Genomic DNA, 21417 nt, shown 5'->3' with positions numbered 1-21417 from the left:
GCTGTTTGTGTGGTTATATGTGATGGTAAGATTGTTTATATTTCCTGATTTGTGAGGTGTACTTTTTTTTCTTTTTTCTTTGTGTGTGTGTGTGTCTGTGTCTGTGTGTGTTAACAGCTTGCACAAGTGGACTCGAGAGCTGTACATCTTGGCGCCGTCTTTGTTCGTGGCCTTACAACTTTGCTCATGGCCAATAGTACCTGTGGCTTTCCATTCAGAATGGATGATTTGATGCCTTGGGAACAGTTTGATGGAAAACTTTTTCAAGAGAAATACCAGCAGTCGCACCGAGGTTGCTCTTTGGAAGAGCTTTTGGAAGGCAATGTGAGTAATTGCATCCTCTTAGACAGTTCTATATTCTTTGAAAAATGTACCTGTCCATGTTCGTTTGTTGTTTTAATATTCGTGTTTACACTAGTCCCATTTCTTTGTATTTTTCCTCTCTTCCTTATTCCTTTTTGATCCTCTCCACCAAGAAAACTAAGAAGGTAGAAATACTGAGACTATGAAGGAAGCTATAATTTTACTTCTATTTTTTGTTTCCGTTACTCAGAAATATAAGGCAGTGTCAAAATGGTTGTCAATCTGAAGACATGAAAATGCCTGGAATGGTTTTCAAGTACTAAGATATTAATGACATCTTTTTCCAGTAAGAGTTTAGGCAACATATTAAGAATGTTTTTAAATAAGCATACTGGGTATAATTTTTCAAGTGTTTAAGAGTGATATTTTTTAAAGGTATTAAGGAACCTAAAGTTTGAGATGAAGGTGTGGTGAATTCAAAGAGGAACTGGAAATCAGAGGAAGGTATCTATCTAGGTATTTTTTTAGAATCTCACCAAGCACCTTCCCGTACCTCTAAGTACTTATTTAGTTCTCAATCCCACTTTTCAGAAGCTGGGGATTTGTGCAATTTGAATGCTATGTTACCAAAAAAACAGTGTGACTTAAAACATGTCTGTCCAGGCAAGGGCAGGGAGATATCAGCAGAGTCTTGCTGGGGGTGGGCCATATCTGGTTCATGAGGGTGGCATCACATCCAGGCTCAGACGTAGGGTCTGCTAGACTGGGTGCAAGGCTGTCTTAATGCAGTAGTGAAGCCTCGGACCACACCTGGCTTGTGCCCCACCAGCACAGAATATGTGGAGAGATGCTCAGGTAGATCTGTGCTCTTCTACGTACATAGCTCTTAAGACCTTCAATTAATGTGTCTCTTTTCAATGTGGAACTGAAAATCCTGTATCGTTTAATGGCTTTTGAAAATTTTACTTTTGAAATGTTTTTACCTGCTGTTACATATATCACTTGAGGTTAAAATAAATAAAAGTGATTACAGAGAAAAAAGTTTTAAGGTTTGAATTATTTTAATGTCATGCATTCAATATCAGTTGTTGTATAATTAGTTTTCTTTTCTAATTTTGTGTCCGATTACATACCATCCTAATCTGGAGTGATGAGTGGAACGCGTGTGGGTTGGTGGAATGTATGTGTTTTCAGCATGGAGGAGGAGGATAATCCTTTCCATATGGAATCAATCATATGACTGGGACTATAGCCTCTATCCAAATCCTGTGGTTCCCATTAATTGGTCCATTGAATTCAGTAGATTTTGGATTGGGCCAGTGGTTCATCCAGTTTTTTGTGTAGGACTTTTGCAGAACAATAGAGGGTCTACAGAATAAATGGGAAAATGTAAAACTATACAGATCTATGTGAAATTTATACTTCTTTTCTATATAGGTAGAATTCAGGTTAGTGAATAACTTTTACAATATGTATCTAGATCTGTACAAAATTTATATTGGCTGAGAGGTATTTTTAAATGTGTTAGGTAGTATGTTTTAGCTAACATTTGAAAATCTTGATGTGGTCAGGTTAAAGTTATATTGTAACCTGTCTTAGAAGGAAGATGAAGGCAGATGCTTAGATCCCTAGAATAGAGTTGGATATTTGCTTGATCAACTAAAATATCTAGGTTAGGGTTTTTAAAAACCTGATACTTGACCCAGATAAAGTGTTCTGTTGTGGGGAAAAATTGTCTAGCCCTGTGAATTTTTGGAGTAGTTTAAATACCTTTTTATTTTTTCAGTACAATTTTATGGTACATATATGGCAGAGATAGCTCCCAGACTAATAAAATAGCTTTCCAGCTTATCAGTTTGAGGCAAGAATCTGTTTTTGGGAGAATTGCCAAGAGATGCCAGTTTAGCTGGGGACACTGGCAAGGCAACAAGCGTATGTGATTGGTTTTTCCTATTATTGTAAGTTCAACTTTAATAAATAAAACTGGTACTTAGTTCCTGGCAGACCTTCATGTATTGCTGGAAGCCAAGATCTTTCAGCACTTGTTTGTTAACAATCTACCCTTGAGCACCATAAATCTAATCTGATGATAGCGACAGCATTGTATTCAGAAAAAGTTATTCTACATGGGATGTTTTGTTACAGAAAAGATAAGTAATAGGAAAAAATTACTCCTTTTGGTGTTTGATGCTTGTCTCCTAACTCCTAATGTCCCTTCTCTATGACCTGGACAGCTACATTACTTCAGGGAGTTCAGGACATCTCAGAATCGGTGTTGTTTTGATTATGATGGGCTTAAATACAGTTAATAGCTTTATGAAAATTATAATAGAAATGCAATCTTGGTTAAATATTTACATGTAATCCAGAAATTTTGAACATTTTAGGGTTTGCTTCCCACAGATTCTTGTACCAAAAGAAGAAAATGTATGAATTAAATGCAGTTGATATATTTGTGGGCAAGTTTTCGTGTAGCTCAGCTCTTTGTAGCCTAGCAGCTGTTAAAGATAAAAAATGCAAAGCTTCTGATAAGAATCAAAAATAGAGCCATCTTGTTTTTTTTTAAAAAAAATGCTAAGCTCATATTATGCTAGTTCTCTGTTTTTAATAACAGTAATCATATTAGTTTGTTTATCCACACAGAAAATTGGATATAATAGTCTCATAAAGCAGTGAGGCAATGATATTATCACTTTATTAGCCTTTTTATTGTGCTTCTCACTAATGAGTATGTTCATGATCAATTTTTTTAAATTAAAACCAAATTACCTAATGGGGTCAGCATAAGTGCTATGTTTTGTCCTTTTCTGATCATGCCTTTCATCCAACCTTCATAACACATTCTGAATTTATTCTCCCAAGAATACAATGAAAGGTTTTTCCCGTTAGTGGGTGTTCTTCACAGACTGTACTCAGTTTGTGTGGAGAAAAAAAAAAATCTGTGGGTTTTGCTTAAGGCTCTATAAAGAGGTTTGTTAACTGAAAAAATGTGCTGGGAAAGTTCGCGGGAGGCTTCAGGGATTCAGACTCTCTCTAATTTAAGAAATTAGTTGCTGCAGTCTTGCCACCTATTGGATTTTTACCTTATGCTGTAATCCTCTCCCCTCCTTGCTGCTCCCCCTCTGCCTTGGTGGTTACAAAAAGGAGTTGTCTTCCTGTAAAAATCAGTTCAGCTTTATGAAAATCACAAATTATGCTATTGCTCTAAAATCTGTCTTTTCATAATTCTTTTCAATTCAATGTGTACTACTGCCCACATGCCCAGTACAAATCAGTAAAAGAGAGAAAGATTCTAAGATCTGACACTTCTTCAAAGCTCACTGAAATCAGTGAAAGTTAAGGGTATATCACATCTCTCAGTATTGTGTCTTTAAATAGCTTCAGTCTGTCCTTTTAACGGTAGAACTTTTCATCACACCACAAGGTAAACATTATTATTTAATTCCCCCATTTCTCCTGAGACTTGCTTATGTTTTATTAGTCAGGAGTTGGCTGATATATGTATTACTATTGTTTTAAGTTTTGTTTCTAATGTATGAGATTAAGATACTTTGATTTTCACTGGTGTGTTTCCCTTGAGTTTATCAGTCCTTATCTGGAGGCTTTAACCATCTCTGCCTGAGGTATTGCTGATAGAAGTCTAGTTAAGTATATCTACAGGTGCAAGTTAATAGAATAAGAAGGCAAGTGATTTACAGATGTGAGCAGAGAAGAAAAACAAACTTCACTGAGAAAGGGGAAAACATTCTTTCTGCACTCCTAATCATACCTCCAAGGATTCACTTTCAATATAAAATGTTTGAACGTTGTTTCCTGAAAAAATGCGAACCAGATCTACCACCTTCATATATGTATGAGTGTGGCTAAGAAAAGTCTTAGTTGTTGTATATGTGATTGATCTGTGCTACACCTGAAGAGAGAAAAGCAGAACAGTCATTAATTTTTAATCCCATTGTCTGCAGGAGTCTTTGTATACACCCTTCCAGAATCTGAAGTCTTTCATTTGCAAGGTTTGCATGGCGAAGAAAAGAACAATACAGAGCAGACCAAGAGGGAATGCGTTTATCACAGGTTGGCATTGTGTTAATTTTCTCACTAAAGTCAATATATTGATGAGCTCAATTATCCTTCAACAGCAGCAGCATTTACATACACATCCCATCAAGCTAAGTAAATCATAAGGTCTTTCTCCAAGAAACCAAAGGAGAGATCTAAGAAAATACTTCCTGTTTTTAGGAATTCATTTGAATTTAATTACCCAAGTTTGGATAGAATATTTCCATCTCGCTACATAGTTAGTGAGATCTGTGCAGTGAATACAATTCACTACAGAAACATCACTGCTATTTACTCAGTGACTAAAGTTATTTTTATAGGAGGAATTAGATGACTCAGAGGTTTTTTTTCTTCCTTTCTCTCAGGGGAGCTATTTTAACATTGATAGTTGAAGGTCTGAGTGAGGCATTGAAGAGAGAATACTTCTTATTGGACTGACTGATATAGTTCAAAATACAAGAAAGTTTTTGGGCAACCTGGAGAACAGCTTTTTTTTGCCTAAGACCTTGCTTTTTTCCCCCCAAACTTTATGGCTTCATTTACTAAAGACATTTGTTTTCCCCAACTGATCTGCCTGACTTCCAGGGAAAAAAACATCTAAAAGGTTTTCAGCATTGTTGACAGATCAGCCTGAATGTTGAGGCTTTTGAGGCTTTGAAATAATTCACACTGAATCTCAGTGTTTATGCTTCTATTATGTTTATTACCTGCTTAATACCTGATCAATTATAATGTCTGTGAGGATAAAAATTACCCCTCCAGAATTCCTTGAGCAAATTACAACAGACAGAATGATTTTCTGCTAGTTCAGTACTTTGCATTATGTGACAGCAATACTTGTGATGTGGTACTACACCATACTGGTGCTGGACATTCAAAACTAAGGGTATCTGTTGGTGATTTATGATACCAGACCTTGTTAGCATCTGCTATTGCTTGAGAGCTGTGCTTGTGCTTAACATTTTAATTATGATTTGTGATTCCAATTTGAACAGAGATTTCTGTTTTGTTTTAATGACTACAGTCTCCAAATCTGTGTCATAAAATTTTGATCTGGTTTCTAAATACACTTGTTAACAGCTTGTAATCATGATGTGCATAGATGGAAATGAGGACAAGAAGAACCATGCTTATTTGGCTGACTTTACTTTGGAAAAATCATAATTGTGCATAAGTATTTTGGCATAAAACTAAGAGATGTTGTTTCCTGAAAAAGAATATGCTGTCTCTCTTTTTCTTCATTTAATCTTATATACAGTCAGAGTTGCTTAGTAAATACTGTTTTTCAGGAACACAACGAAGAGAATTTAATCCCAGGTTCCAACAAACACATAGAAGTTCTTTTGTTCCTCCATATCATAACCAAATGAGGGGATTCCTATGGAGAAATCCTCAACCACAAGGTAAAAAATGTGTGCACGTGTGTATATTTGGAATTGTCTCTATCAACAATATAACAGCTCTGTGTCTATATGCAGTACCCTGTGGCCACAGCAGTCAGTAACAAAACTTGTATCAGTTCTAGTTCTGTATTACCATTAGCAAAAACTAACTCTGCAAGGTGAGGTAGAGTGTAGCATTATAATCTGGAGTCATCTTTTACTCACAGTGTTCTGGGAAAGAAACTTTCATGTGGTATTTAAACTTTCCATGCTTGGTCTCAGCTGAACTGTGTCTAAAATTGTAATAGTTCTAAAACAAATTGACACGGCTGCACAGAAATGTCTGTCTGAAGTCTTTAGCTGCAGATCTTACCTCATACTTCAACAAAACACTTAACCATATGAGTAAAGCTAAACGCATTCTTAAGTGGTTTTCTAGATCAGGGTCTCAGCTTCCAGATCATTGCCTGAGTAATACAAATGCAAGTTCTGTCTTGTCATTAAACTTAAGTCATTCACCAATCTCACTTCTTGAACAGAACAGACATTTCAATGAAGCATCACTGTGGATAACACTGTTGAGCTGACATAATTCAGTTTTACTTCCTCATTATTATGAGTTTATGAGTTAAAGCATATACACGCAGATTAAAGAAAATAAGCAAAAGGAAGAGAAGTGCCTAAGAAAGACCAATTATTTTATTAAGTCTGCAGAGCCTAAATTTCTTCTCTGTTTCCAGGTGAGGTTTTCAGAGAATATTGGTGATGTGATTAGGGAGGATAAATAATAAATAAATACAGTAAAATCTTTAATGTGTTTCAGCTGCCACTCTTGTAAGCTTGAGAGTGAGATACTATCATTTGATTCACAGATAAGATTGTTTGATCATGTATGTAAAATGTAATGCTAAAATACAGAGTGTGTATGCTGACCGTGAGCAGAACCAAAACTGGTCACTGTTACTGTGACCATCTCAAGAAGCCTGCTACTCAGGGGTCAAATCATCTCTGACCAGCTCTAGAGATCTTATAACTAGATGTATTCCACAAAGTGTGTTCCACAGTAACTGTGCTGAGCTGTGTTATAAATGTGTTTCAGCAGCATTATTAAAACATCTTGGCTTCTTCTACACTAGTCCTATTTACTACCCTCAGGACGCTCTTAAAACATGATCCCATAATTGCAGTTAAATTGCCTCTGTTATAAGTAAAATAGATTTATTGGAAAAATATATCTGTCCTTACAAAAGAGCCCTACAATGTTTTAGAGCTCCTTTTAAACTGATCTGCCAAGATGACTTGTTTTGACAAAGTTTCTTATGCCTAAGTTTGCTAATATTAAGACAGGTATTTGGGTTGCTTCATTATGTAGCTGTTGTCTCTGCTATATGTGTGTGTCTCACCTAAAAGAGAAAAAAGAAGAACAAAAAAGTAGCGATTTTGTGTTCCACGATAGCTGATGTGATAAAATTTCCTAGTAATATTACTGCTATCTGTCTGTCCCATCCTTTATATACCTTCCCGTGGTATACTGTTATGGTTCCTGCTGTTGCATATTATATATAAATCATTGGATTAAATGCATTATAAAGTAATGGAACTGTAACCATGGGACCCGTATCTTCTGTGGCAGGAGTGTACCTAATGATTAGGCAGCCTTTGCTCTCTCTTATCAGTTAATGTTTAAGAATTCCATGACAATGTCTCAACTTCAACAGTGGAGGAAAGAGTGCCTCCACCCAGAAAGCATAAAGGTAAGAAGCACTGGTATTTCTTTGAGGCGATGGTTTGAATCCCCTTAGGCAGAACAAGAATTGAACTTAAGCATCCCTCATTTTATGGTGAATACTAACCACGGATCTGTTGTAATTAACATCTCATCCTCTAGCTATATTTTGAGAGGAGGGAATTCAGCTGTGGGGTTTCTCGGTTTTCAGGGGGTTGGGGTTTTTTTTTTGGTTTGGTTTGATTTTCTTTATTTGTTTTAAGTTCTCTTCATAAATTTCTTGGCTGTGCATCACAAATGGAGAGTGCATCCATGTAACTCAGAGCAGGACATCTAAGCCTCACAGGGAGGTAGATTTTCCCTTAGTGTTTCTTGTTTGTTAATTTAGAAGACTTTCTATTTAGCACACTGACTTTTGTGTATCCCATTCTGAGTGTCTGTCTATTCTGTCGCTTATTAAACAGACCATAGGAGTCTAATTTAAAGCTGAGGTTAAGGCTTCTGTTATTGAGATATAAAACTTTGCATTCAGCACTTTGTAATCTGTGTGCTTTGAGTTTAAAAGTCTTGCCTGAGGTAGCATAGATGTCTGTAATAAAGCATGACTTCATGCATTCTAGGTTCGTGGCTGAAACACCACACCACGTGCCGTATAGCCTATTGGTAGACAAAACTTCATTAATCAGCAGTTAAGACCACTAATACGTTGTTTTGAGTCACATTGTTACCTCATTCTACAAATAGCTAAAAATAAACTGAGCACTAAGAACTATGGAAATCACTATTGAGTATCATGTGTCTGTCACTCTCTTCAGCAGTCCAACTGATAAACACTTGAGATTGTCTGTCAAAACATACAAGTTACCACCTAGATCTAAATCAACATACAAAAGATAGCAAAAAAAGAAAATAAAGAAGTAAGTCTAACCTTATCTATGCATTGTCATATATACTTTTATAGCTATATTTTAAAATTTCAGTGATTTGGACAATGGTTCTCATACTAGTATTTGAAAACCTGTCTGAAAAGTGAGCTGAAGATGATGGAAGGAGACAGGGAGAGAGTGTCTGTGGGACTGGTTGTAACAGCTACATCAATGGTTGAAATCAGGGATACCCTAATACATTAGAAATAGTGAAAGGTATTGACAAGGGTATAGAATTTCTGCCAGTGATAAGGTAAACATCGGAACTCTCTGTATGATGGACCTAGAGGAGGGATGAGAACATAATGAGTAAGAGCTGTCAGAGAGCTAGAAGGAGTGGATGATAATTTCGGCTACCAGTTGTCTACTACCAGAATCATAAACAGTGAGATGGGGAAATGGTGAAGCATTTTGGCAATTTCATGCTTGCATTTAGAAGTTGTTGGATTTGGGGGTCAACTATATTCTGCCTAAGAAACTTATGTTCTCTCCAAAAAAATAGTTTTGCTTGCTTTGTTTCTATCCACCTTTGCCTTGTTTTTCTTCCATCTCTCTATTGGAAAAGAAGAGAAAAAGGGAAATGGACTGTTTTAAAGAATTCAGTTTAGAAAATATCACTTTTTCAAAAGTGATTTATTTTTCTTTTAAAACAAGGTCTTAGAGAAAAGCTTTTGTGGAAAATTGAAAGCAGTTTTTTCAGGAGAAAGGAAAGATGAGTGTCAAGGAAAGATATGTTAGAAATAGAATTGTTGGAGGTATGTCTCACTCAAGAGAACACCTTTTGTCCAAGACAAAAGGGAATTATCCAGAGTCCCATTTCTTCATGGAATGTAATTGCATCAAAAGGGTACATTCACTTCAGTCTTAGCACACTGCTAACCATGTAGCTGAACATAATACAACTGTACTGAAGGATCTGAGTTTGTAGCAAGTTTTCATTTACTAGGTATTTACTCAAGGCTTCCACACTCGTGTTGTGTACTCTGTGTTCAAGCATGTTTCTGGTTAACAGGATTTTGATAGAACTGTAAAGTAGGTTGGACTTGTTAGAACTTCAGTGCTGAAAAAAATATTTCATTTACAGTTTGAGTACTACTTTGCTTACAGGAATCTGTAACTAAAGCAGTATTGTACACAGGCACACTTAAACCAGTATGAAAATGTTTGTAATGTAGTGTAGCTCTGGTTCTAAATAGTGTATTTTCTTTTCCTGAATTCACACAGTCTGATCTACCAACCACAGTGTATGACCTGTATGATTCACTATCCCAACCCATTAATTGGACTAGATTTAAAAGTTACAGTGGCCCAAGAGCTTTAAGAATAGCAATGCCACCATGGACTTCATCCTCCAACATCTCAAAATACTAGCCATAATAATACACCAACTTGAGAGGGACATGTTCTTTTTTCAAAATATGTATAAACGTAATTTTTCTTGCAGACTGTCCAAATAAGCTTTTGTTTTCCTGCTTTAATGCTAATTAAAAATGTTTAATTTCTTTTCTACCCTCTCCAGGTAGAGAATATGGATCAGGACATCCAGACCGGAGGAGAAGATTCCACCTTCCTCCTCGGTAAAGAATACGTGTGTACACGTAGCAAAATGAGATGATGGGAGTTACCATTGAGATAATTTTTGTCCATGAGAGCATCTTTTTATGAATTTTACAGAGTAACTGAACCATGTGACTGCAGAGGAAATCACTCAAAGCTGAGGCTATTCAGCTTGTTAATCACTTTTCATGTTAGGTCTAAGCTTGCTATGAGACCGGAATCACTAAAACTTAAGTTAAAGAAACCAGCTGAAGCACAGTAGCATCCCAGTATAGCTACACTGTTTTGTCCGTTTGACACTGGGAAGTCTGAAGCGTTTTTACAGCATCGTGAGATATTCCTGACTATAAGTTTTAAGACTTAAACTATAAGTTTTGCATATTTTTGCTATAGTTGTGTATTTTACAAGAGTTTGCTCACCATGAATAATGTGGCATACCCACGCTGAATTGTGGTTTGTGTCTTCATTGTGGATTATATCTTTATCTTAAGGATTATACCATTGTTACTGAAACCTGTTGAAAAGTTTGAAACGTGACATTACTGATGTAAACATCATCTTCCAGTGAAACAAAATTACTTCCTGCAAAATGTGGCGCTTCCTTACAAGAGCCAAAAATTGCTATTACTTTTGGCACTTCTAGTTAAGCAACTTTTTCCATCTATCTCAGCTGACTGTGTGGAGTGAACCACATCACTGCTGAGGAGAGCAAGAATCTGTCATGCTTTACTTCTGTAATAAAGAATACTTACGAGAACTAAGTATTTTTTCCTGTCCAGAATTCTAATTTAAACTCTTTTCTTCAGAATTATTTTTTTAAAACTGATATATTTCACTTTGTGATTCATTTTCAGTGATGTATGCATTTCTTTAATTATAAAATTAATTCATTTTAAATAGAGTTAATATAAATAATACTAAAGAAATGTAAAATAACAGAGCACATGCAATTTTTAACAGCACCATAGGATCATACATTGGTAAATTGGTACCACAAAAGCCCCTCTTGAAGTCATTGTGTTTTTTAAGAAACTGTTTTACAGATTACAACAGCTTTCTTATGTCTTCCATTTGCATACCCATTCAGTTAAAAATAATCAGAGGTACTTTACTTAATTAGTGTCTTCAGGAAAAAAAATTAGGCAGTTTATGTAGAAATCCCATTTTAAATCATGAAGTGTAAAAATTGTACCAGAGGAAAAAAGTGTCAACAACACTTATGTCACATAGAAAGTGGGTGACACACTTAGAACCATGTTTCTCTCTTTACTGATCTGCATCTCAACCTAATTGAAAATTGACTTCATCTATGTAATCTTCAACAATTTCATCCTTTTCTGAGGTTTCTAGCAATTTTTGAATGGGGTTGGCTCAAGTGGATATTTATGGAACTGATGGGTTTTCATCTATTTATGTGCTTTGGAATCACAGTATGGTTAGTTTTGTACTTTGGCATTTTCAGTACATGAAGTTATATAATATACTCTCTTCTTCTCATACAGAAGGTATATGATGAAAGAAAAGTGAAAGCCTGATGTCCTGTTTCTGCTCTCAAAAAAGACTGAGCAGCAGAAAAAGAGGATATCCTAAGATAGAGGCAAAATGTTAAGAGCAAGTTTTGAAATCTGATAGAGTTTGCAGATTTCCATAAGAGCATGTTTAGTTACTGAGGATGATGACTATTCCAAACAGTGAAGTCAGTGGTGTTGCACAGGGACAAAACTTTATATTTACACAGAGAACTGTGGCCTTAATGTTTATAATGTTGGCAAATCCACTCTTTTGGATTATTTTTCTTTTTTGTTTTGAATAATATTGATTAGTATCTTGTTAGTGTAGTTCTCATAATCACTATTCTAGATATGGAAACTGTATCTCAGTCTTAGGCTTCTTATTGTGTTACTGCCAGGATTATTTGTTTTTATAAGCATTTGAAAATTAAATTTATATCTGAAAACTATCTCATCACCCATACCAATAGAGAATAGCAGACGCTATAAAACTTAATGCCTGCATTAAGACTTGCAGAACTTAAGGTTCAAAATATAAGTGCTGATCTGGATAATTAATACATAGATCACTAAACCCAGAACACATCATTATGGTACTTTAATCACCTGCATAATACAGATCACAAAATCTTTCCCTGCAACAGGCTGTAACTTCTAAAAATGTTTCAGTGTTGATATTCTTGTGTCTTATTTGGCTCCTCACAACTGTTTGTCTTTTAAATTACCCAGGTGACCGTACTCATTACTGGAAGTGGATGAAAATGGATAGGAGAAAAGACACATTTTTTATGAAATGCTGTATGTTGAAGATCATAAAAACTTCATCAGTGTTTTAAAAAATGGTGGTAGAAAGGCTCTAATCAGAAATTTATCATGCCTCATCTTCAGTTCCATTTTATTTTGTATACTTTTTTTTCTAGCCTATAGCTTATGGAATGTTGTGAAACAATTATTATATAATTTAGGTTCCAGATAGTATTGTTTGGAGCACTTTACAAAAACCTTGTTGACACAGATATGAAAAATGGTCATCAAAAAATTATGTCTAAAAAGTAGAGACCAGTCCTAGGTGTTGAAGGCAGTTGCAAAAATTTAATTAATTCATCTGGTTCTGTTGTGAAAACTATTGTGTCTCTTCTGTTAAACGTTTATGGTAGATAAGGCTGAAAGTGCTCAGTCTCGGACAAAAAAAGGGTACTTCTAAAGTGTTTACAATCATATGACGGTTAAAAATGTTACTTTTTCATCATGTGGCTTACTTTCATAGTTTCTCAGTCTCAGTGAATGAGAAAGGGGTAGCTAAAACATTCCAGAAAGTTATAAAATTGGTTTCTATGTACAAAACTGCTACAGCTTTAATATCCTATTATTCTGGGGCCTTTCAGAGGTGAGTCAAATGCATAGTCCTCTTCTGGAATACCTAGAATTCTCCTCCATATGTAGTGAGTAATTTGTGAAACATTTAAGGTTTATGCCAGACCTTACATCTGTCTTTAGCCTCAAAGTAAAGGTGTCAGTGTGAGCGTCTGGCCAGTATAATTTTGGAGGAAATTCTAAATCAACGGGAAACTAACAGACATTTTGAATGCATTCTTTTTTTTTTTTTTTTTCCTCTGAAGTGGCAGTTGTTTGAAGCACACAGGGTAAATTTTTTTCCCTGTTGACATCACTGGTGCATCTTTTGCAGATATTAGTGGCACTGTGATTTCACTCCATCCTGATAAGGTAATCCCAAGACATCTAAGTAAATGGACAGAGTACAGGTAGGGCAGTCGGGTATCTCCTGTGTTAATTTTCACTGGTCTATTATTCATCACACAGACTTTATTACTACTTTGGAGATATGTGTGTTTTTAGAGTAGTACATAAGTACACTTGAAATCAAATATCTTTAGAAGTATTTAGCATGAGGGAAAGGTATTATTTTTATATTCTAAAGAGAAAATTTAGCTCTAATTTTGAAACCTATTTTCAGAAGAAGTATTACAGCTATTGTACAACTTGCACTTATCTTTATGGTACAATGATTACCGATTTAAACTCTGTTGGTTTTAGTCCATTATTGTTCAGTTCATGTTGTTTCTTAGGCCTCATGCAGATAACTCCTTTGAGTCAACTGTCAGTGGAACTTAGTTCCTATTTAGTATACATGTTATGTCAAAGTGAACAGTATTGTCAGACATACATAACTCAATACTATAATTTCCTCGCATGTATTTTTCTATTTGTAACCCAATAAATACATTCTTTCATACTCTGCATGTAGCAACAGTCCAGCTAAACAAATAAATTGGCAGCAATACAGTATTTCTAGTTCTATTAAAAGTTTGAACAGACATAACTTTTACACGACACTGTCTGATTTGCATTCCAGGGATCCTGTAACGATAGGGGCATTCCTGCTTCCTTTTTCTATTGATTTGTCACTGACTGTAATTGTACTACCACTTTTTTTTTTTTTTTTTTTCCCCCCAAACCTTTTGGAATAATGTGGTCTGAGTTTTATGGAAAGTTCTCTAGTTTCAGGAATCTCATGATGTATAATAGTGTATTTGAAAAGAATGTAAATGTGTGCCAGGATTTGTTGGTAATTCCCCCTTCAGGCTTTGATATGAGAAAAGATTTCTGTTGGCCTCAATAAACAAAGTTAAATACAGTTAGAGTGGGAGTTTTGCTGTGCTAGTTCTGGTATGTTATGAATTGTTGGTAATAATTACCCTGACTACTGAAGAATTGTTAGCTTCTCTGTGAGGTTTTTTTTTTCCTCCTAATGTTAGACCATAAACAGAAGCTGCTTATTATTATTTCCAAGCCAAAAGATATTTTTTTTCCCACCAGGAATCATAGAGCAAAAGCAGAAGCATGAAGTCGCAACGTAGAGGTGCTACTTTTCCTGTCTCACTGAATGTTAAATTGGTCAGAGTACTATGAAGCTTTTGGACTGTACGAGGAAATCATATACAAGAACATGACCTTAAAGATTCCAGTCTAACAGGGTTTACTTAATATGTGGACTGCAGGGTTACTTTGAATGGGTACAGGACAGAGGAAAAACAGACATGCGGATTTGAAGTGAAGGAACCTGTGTTTGTGAAGAAAAGCATTCTTATTTCTTGTTTGGCTATATTGCTCACTGTCTTCTCTAGCGTGTGCACTGGGTAGCTGCATTTCATCAAATGTTCACTGAAATTGCAGATTTATTTATTAGCTTTATTTATTGCCCTTCTGGAAGGGGATTCAGAGAACATTAATTAATAGCAATAACTTAGTCAACTGTGACTGAACAGAAATCGTGATGTGGTCACTGTGAGAGAAAGAATGACCAACAGGAAGACATTTGTCAACTTTCCTCTTATTATGTATCCTTCATCTTACATTACTTTCCTCGTTTGTGACACCATCACACTGGGAATCTGACTTTGGACTGCAGAAAACACTGAAACACTGAGTTAATCTTATGATGCTGTGGCACTTTAAGTATCAAAATATATAGATTATGCCTGTTCTGTAAAACAGGAAACTACAGTTTTAATTGCTTTAATACCTCAGCAAGCGCTGCGCTGAGGCGGAGGGGAACAGCAGCACTAAAGCGGAGGGGAACAGCAGCACTAAAGCTCTACAAACCTTTTTGTGCCGTGCTGTCTGGGCAAAGTTATAAGGATAATCAAACACGTGGTATTATTTTGCAAAGGTGGTCTTTAATGAAATGTTGGGGAAGAAGATCAAAGGTTTAAGTGTTCATGTTTAACCATTGACCTCTTCTTGTCAGCTAAGCTGGGAGGCAGGCTAGTATATGCTCCTTCCCTAGGAAGGTTGATGGGAGATTCCTCTGTGATGCAGAGCCTCCTTCTTAGAGAGTATCTTTTGGTGATGATATAGAAGCATGGTCAGCCCAGTAAATAAGCAGAAACCTTGGCCTTTTTGTGCCACGTAGGCATACCATGCTTGAGAGTGTAGGGATACCATGACGTTTTGTGCTTGGATCCAGCTGGTGCGTGAGAAAGCCCTGTGCGAGAGAGCTGTGAAATGTCTCATGGGAGGCCTCTGCCCCTTGGCTCATGAGCTGCATTTAAGCCCAGGTCCTTGCCGTTGGTCCTTGCCTAATTGACTTTGCAGGTCTGCCTGTGCCCAGCCTGGCACCTTCCCGATTCTGCCCTTGCCTTGCTGACTAGACTTCCTGGTTTGACCTGGGATATCCCTCATCGCCATAGACTTGTCCAGTGATCACAGGACTGTCGGGTGAACCTGGTTACCATCATCAGACCTGCTCTGCTCTTCTTCAGGTACTGTGGGACTGCACCTTCACCAGTCAGGTCATGGCCCTACCTGCGTTGTCACTCAGCTGCTGGCTTGCCTTCCCTCGCGGAGCAGCCCACCCTTGCTGCTCCATGACAGTGGCCTTTAAGGCCCCGACAGCGCAGGTCGTCAGAAAGTTTGGCCTTACAGCCAAACTACCATAGTAATTGGACAGTGTCAAAACAGTAGATATGGCCTCTGGGATTACTTGCTGCTGAAAACAGCTTGAAAAACTTGAAAACTTTGCTACAACCAGCGAAGTGTCTTTGTGTATCTCGATACAATTAGGACCTTGCATTCATTGCTTTCCTAGACCTTGTAGCTGACATCCAGACCTTTCTCACTCATAATCGGGCTACCACGTACACCGTGTTTCAACGTTACACATCACAAATGTGAAGCTGGTTCAGAACATGGAAGCTCATTTGTTAAAGAATGTGTTCCTGCAACTAATACTCCTAGAGCTCTGCTGGCTTGTACTGCTTTTGGAGTCCTAGGTAGGACGTTGGGGTCTAAGTTTAACCTACAGTGCCTTGGCTAGGATTTTTTACCTGGAAGTATGTGGTCCTCTTAGGGCTCTGTGGTTGAGACAACACATGATGAGTTGAAGAGTTGACTGTAAAAGACAAAGAGGCAGCTGGCAGGGTATTCTGTCTGAGTACTCACCAGCCTAAATGTGTTATTTAATCTTACTACAAAATTAAGGACTAATGTTTGGTTTTCCTTGTGCCAATAGGGAAAATATATCTTTATTGTATTAAAAAAAACAACCTTACAGTCTTTAGTATTTGTTTGTTCAGGGAAGGAATCAAAACCAAGTACTGGCCCTGATCTTGTACTGAGTGCTGCTCATTGCATGAATAGGAGTTATGATAATGCACAACTGAAAACTCTCTAACACGCTTGAAATCAGAGTGCAGGCAGGACTTCAGCTGTAGTAATTTCAAGTTCTGTCTCCCATACCTCTATATACTACAATAAGGGAGGTGGACATTTGACTGGGGCTAAAGAACCGCTCTGACTGCAGAATTTCAGTCACACAGAGTGTTGCATTCTGCACTGGGTGTTCATATTTGATACCAAAATTGTGTTTTATCAATAAGCATCACCAAAAGACTCTCCTCTCCTCTTTGATTATATTTGCAACTACTGCTCACCAGTCCTTCAGAGTTGAAGGACTTGATTTGCTAATCTAATACAATCACAAACCTGATAATTACACAGTCTAGGGAAGCAAGGAAGAGACATAGAATATGAGGGATGCATACAACATTTAATGTTTTTAGGCTTTTATCTTTGTGTTGGTTCTGTTTATTCTCCCACAGTTAGTCATTAGATCACTTATTGAATGACCTATTATTAGTAGTGGTCACATAGATAAAAAGGGATATATTCAAAGTTAATATACCTAATCTAGGCATGAATTTTTATATGAAATATGTTGATATTTCAGATGTATTAATCTTCTCTTTTTCATGCCAGAAGACACGAGAAATACTAGGCACAGAAACTGGTGCTGGATATAAGCCCTCTGAAAGTGCTTGATAACTGAAGGCTTTTTAATAGAGAATGGTGCCCTCTGTCTCAAAAATTAGGTAGCCAAGTATGCAGCTGGCCTTTGGACTCTTATTAAAGAGCAAAACTGTGCTGTTAGAGCTATTCTGTTCTCAGATGTGATGTCTAAATATGCTGTAGGTAGCTCAAAAAGTGATTGTTCAGTGGAAGCGATCCTATTTTTTAGAAAAGTGATGAGAAACTCACATGTTGTTTATGGCATTTGGAAAATTTGAGTCAAGGTAACCATTCAGGTGTTAGCTTTATCAGATCCAGCTTTATTTTAGTCAAGGGTTTGTTTGTTTGTTAATAGCAGAGGCCCAGCAGGCTCTTGTATTTACTTTCTGGGAATACTTTAGTTTTCATTTGTGATGATGGTGCAGCTCAACTAAAAGGATGTAAGTGTATAATGTGCTGCCTTTTGATAATCATCTTCGCCCTCTGGTTTAATTACCCATCAGATCTTTTAGTCCTTCTGATCTACATTCTGCTGGAGGGCTTTCAATTTGAGTAAAGTTTATCCAGGTTTGAGGCATGCTGGTGATAAAGCTAGACCTCTTGTTATGTAAGACGCATATGAAAGATCACCGCATTTAAATATGGGGGGTAAGGCTGACTCAGAATCTTAACCATCTTTGGGCAAATTGCAATACTTCTCTCTTGAACAAAGCCTTCATTTTGTCGGTGTGATTTAAATTCTACTCTTCCTTCCCTATGCAGAGGGGAGGCTCCACAAAGGAACAAACAGGAGAGGTGAAAAAAAATCCACTAGCGATGGTACATTTCCAAACAAAAGAAGGGAGAGCAGCTACACAGCTGATGCACAGCAGCATGGAGCATTAAGAAGGTGGCTAGTGCATCTAGACCAAAAGTTCTAGGTTTTCAAAACAATTCAGAAACCTAGGGCATACTGTACTTTCATCATGGTTCCAATACACTTAATGCAGTTGTATTTTTTTTATTGACTATCTGCACATCTAGGCTCATTTTGCAACTGTGTGTGATGCCTCTGCAAGTCTAGACAGTGATTGTGGTTTATGCTTTATATAAAGGTTACATTTTAAATGATTTCCTGAAGTGGTCGAAGAAAAGAAGTAATTAATAACCTGCAAATTCATCCTCCTTTTATTTTGAGGAGGGAATTCTTTTACTTCTTTGTGTTACTGATTACTATGTTAATTCTTGGCAACAAATAGTGCCGTAAGAAACTTTTCCTCCAAGCAAGTTAAAAAATAGCATCAAAGAAAAAAAAATTAAGTGCTAATAGGAGCCAGTTTGTGTGTCCTAACACTTACTTGTTGGGAGTAGGAAAGAAATCCCAAATTTGTCATTGTGCATTTGTTTACACCAACGTGTTATTGCTTAATCAATCCACCATCCCTCTCCCTGATAAACACCCCCATCTGTCTGTAGAGAGAGCCCAACCTAGCAAGGCTGGTAGCTTGTTGTTTTAGAAATTAGGGTCTGGCGGGGGGGAAGCTTCTGTTGCTTGTGCTCCAGGAGTGCAGTGATTCGGGGGGTTGTTAACTGCCCCGTGTAATGCTTACTAGGGGCTACAGCTGGTGCCAGCTCGCAGCATTTAGATTTTGAGAAGATGAGCGTCCAGCCTGCTGGAGGATAAGATGCATTTGCCTTTCCATGCGCTGGATATGATCCATCCTTCGAGAGGGAATAGTTTCAACCCCGAAACAGTTGTACTTCCAGATATGCGAGGGTAGCATGTGTGAAGTTTCTCTAAGAGACTCTCTAGCATTTATCTCCCATACAAAAAGTTTCCTCACTCTTTTTATGACTCCAGTTAAATCTCTGAAGGGCCGGGGGAGGGGGGGTTGCCCTCTGAATTCTGTTGGTTTTAAATTGGGCCCACCAGAAAAGGAGATAAATCAGTTTAAAGGTAATTTTACAGAAGAAGATTAAGAGGATATGAGGCCAAAATTGCTTGAAAAACAGAAATTAAGGGCTATGTTTTGTCTTAGATGGCTTGTGCAACTGACTTCAGATTAAGTGCACCCTTTTAGATGTGTTAGGCTGACAGTGCTGGGAAATGAGCCCAGGCCTTCTGACTTCTGGTAGCTTTCCTGACTGCTGGACTACAAACTCGCATGACAGATTGCATCCAGCACAGTAGGCTGCAGAAAGTAGTTAATGGAAAATAGACTGCTTTGATGTTCACTTCTGGTGGGCTGATCCTCTGGTTTAAAGGCTAAACATCTATTGTCCTCAGTAGGAGTTTTCTTTACGAAAATCTTTCACAAAATCTGTAATTTCCCATTTCATTTTCTGAGACTGTGGTTTGCTCTATTTCTGCATTCAGTAGCCAGCAAATATTTTCAAGAGCAATTTGTAATTTTCGAGCCTCGTAACTTCAGATGCCACAGACAGGACCTTTTTTTCTCAGAAATTGCTAGGAATCTGTCCTCTTCTGCTAAAGCGGATGTTTCTAAAGTATTTCCATTAGAGCACCAGAAACGAAGGCACCTAAACACACTGCCTACTTTCCTGAAAAATGGGGCTAAGCACTGCAGAGATGCACCTTAGAAAACAGGCTTGGCTAGAATTAAAATGGGGGGGGGAGGGTGAGGAGAGTGAGAGCAAATACAGTAACAGCCTATGATTAGAAATCTTAACAATGACAGTGAGTTCTGTTTAATTTCTAACTGCTTAAAAGCAGGCCTGGGGAAATGCTCTGCTTAGAAATGTCATGGAAAGTGCAGCTGGTCCATGGGCTTTATCTTGAAAAGCAAAGGATCTTTCCCATTTTGTAGTAACACTGCCATTTACTGGGCCATACCACTAGCAATTTGCAACAATGGGAGGGAAAAAAGCTGCCATTTGACCTAGAATGCAATTTTCAACTAATTAATAAAGTGACCATTAGTGCCCGAGGGGATAATAACAGGAATAAGAACAAATTACTATGGGGTGCAAAGGAGGCTTGGGCATTGTATTGCAAATTTCTTATGGCACTATTCTTTTTTTTCTCACTAATACTTTTAAAGTGCCCCCACTCAACACTTGCTCCTTGTAGGACCCTTGCAAACCACATAAGAATTAGCCCTTCAAAGATCAATCAGGATCTAATTGTTGTTAACAAAGTGCCACCTGGAGAGAAATGTTACAATATACCTTCATTACAAAGCATTCAATCTCTCTCACGCTCACAAGTCCTGGCTACAGTACAGACAAAAAGAAGCGGTTGCTAGCATTAAGATCAGGCACCTGCAATTGCTTGTAAAACACTGCCAGTCCCTGCACAAATATGCTCCTAACGTTGCATGAGCCTCGTTAGAACTGCTCTGTTTATGCTTCCTCAGAGCAAATTTTGCTGGGGTCTCTCTTTGCAGCGCTTTAACGTATCACCGAAGCCCTCGTATTGATGGGGACGTTAGGCGAAGCAACTACACCATTTGACGTCCTCTTTCATAGGCTCCAGGATCTGCTCTCAGTAAGGATTCTTCTGTATTTTATGGCCCCTGCTCTCCATGTCCCAAAGGCAAATGTTCAGGAAGGCCCCAGTGAACTGACTTTTAATGCCCTGGTTTCCTTTCTCTGCCCTGTCAGAGATTTTACCTGTAGGTATAGCGCATCAGCTGTAGGTCCTGCCTGTGCTAGTACTTTGCAGCTTTGATGGTTAAAATTCCAGACAAGACCCACACTGACCAGTGTCTGCCACTTGATTCTTGGACACCTTTGTGGCTACATGTCCACAGTAGTTGAAGTCGAACTGATATTACTGTCATCTGTCCTGAAAATTTCCAGTGGACGGCTTTGTAGCAAATTGAAAATTACTGTCCGCAGACTTGCTTTGCTCGTGCCTTGTTTACAAAGTCAGGGAGCTGGTGTGACTGAAAGCTAACCTGCTCAAGAAACTAAAAATAAATACTAGTTCTTGATCGGTTACTCGATCCATCTGCTGTGGCTGCACAAAAGCTAGCACCAGCATGAAGGAGGGGCAGAAACTGGTGGCTGGGAGCAAGTGAGGGAACACGGAACCTTGCCTTTAGTGGAAGGACTTGCTCCACGTTAAGGTGAACCCAGCCTCTCTTCCCAAAGGCATTTTGTAAAATTTTAATTTTTTTTTCTTTAGCAGTGGGAGATATAGAAT

At 37.6% G+C, this 21417-nt stretch overlaps 1 protein-coding gene across 3 annotated transcripts in view; it reads left to right on the top strand.

Moving 5' to 3' along the window:
• The window catches only part of FAM120B (family with sequence similarity 120B), a 55803-nt gene extending 41685 nt beyond the window's left edge, over positions 1–14118 (top strand). For 2 of the 3 annotated variants that reach the window (XM_030035570.2, XM_030035571.2), the window contains exons 7-11: positions 118–324; positions 4266–4374; positions 5649–5762; positions 9913–9970; positions 11454–14118. In XM_030035570.2, the coding sequence (XP_029891430.1) occupies positions 118–324; positions 4266–4374; positions 5649–5762; positions 9913–9970; positions 11454–11478 (513 nt within the window). In that variant the 3' untranslated portion in view covers positions 11479–14118. The remainder of the gene's footprint in view (positions 1–117; positions 325–4265; positions 4375–5648; positions 5763–9912; positions 9971–11453) is intronic. The other variant, XM_030035569.2, reaches the window with a different exon arrangement.
• Positions 14119–21417: the final 7299 nt, after the last annotated feature.

Source organism: Aquila chrysaetos, chromosome 13 (genome assembly GCF_900496995.4).
Source record: "Aquila chrysaetos chrysaetos chromosome 13, bAquChr1.4, whole genome shotgun sequence".
NCBI classification, from domain to species: domain Eukaryota; kingdom Metazoa; phylum Chordata; class Aves; order Accipitriformes; family Accipitridae; genus Aquila; species Aquila chrysaetos.
This window is presented reverse-complemented; position numbering and strand designations above follow the sequence as displayed.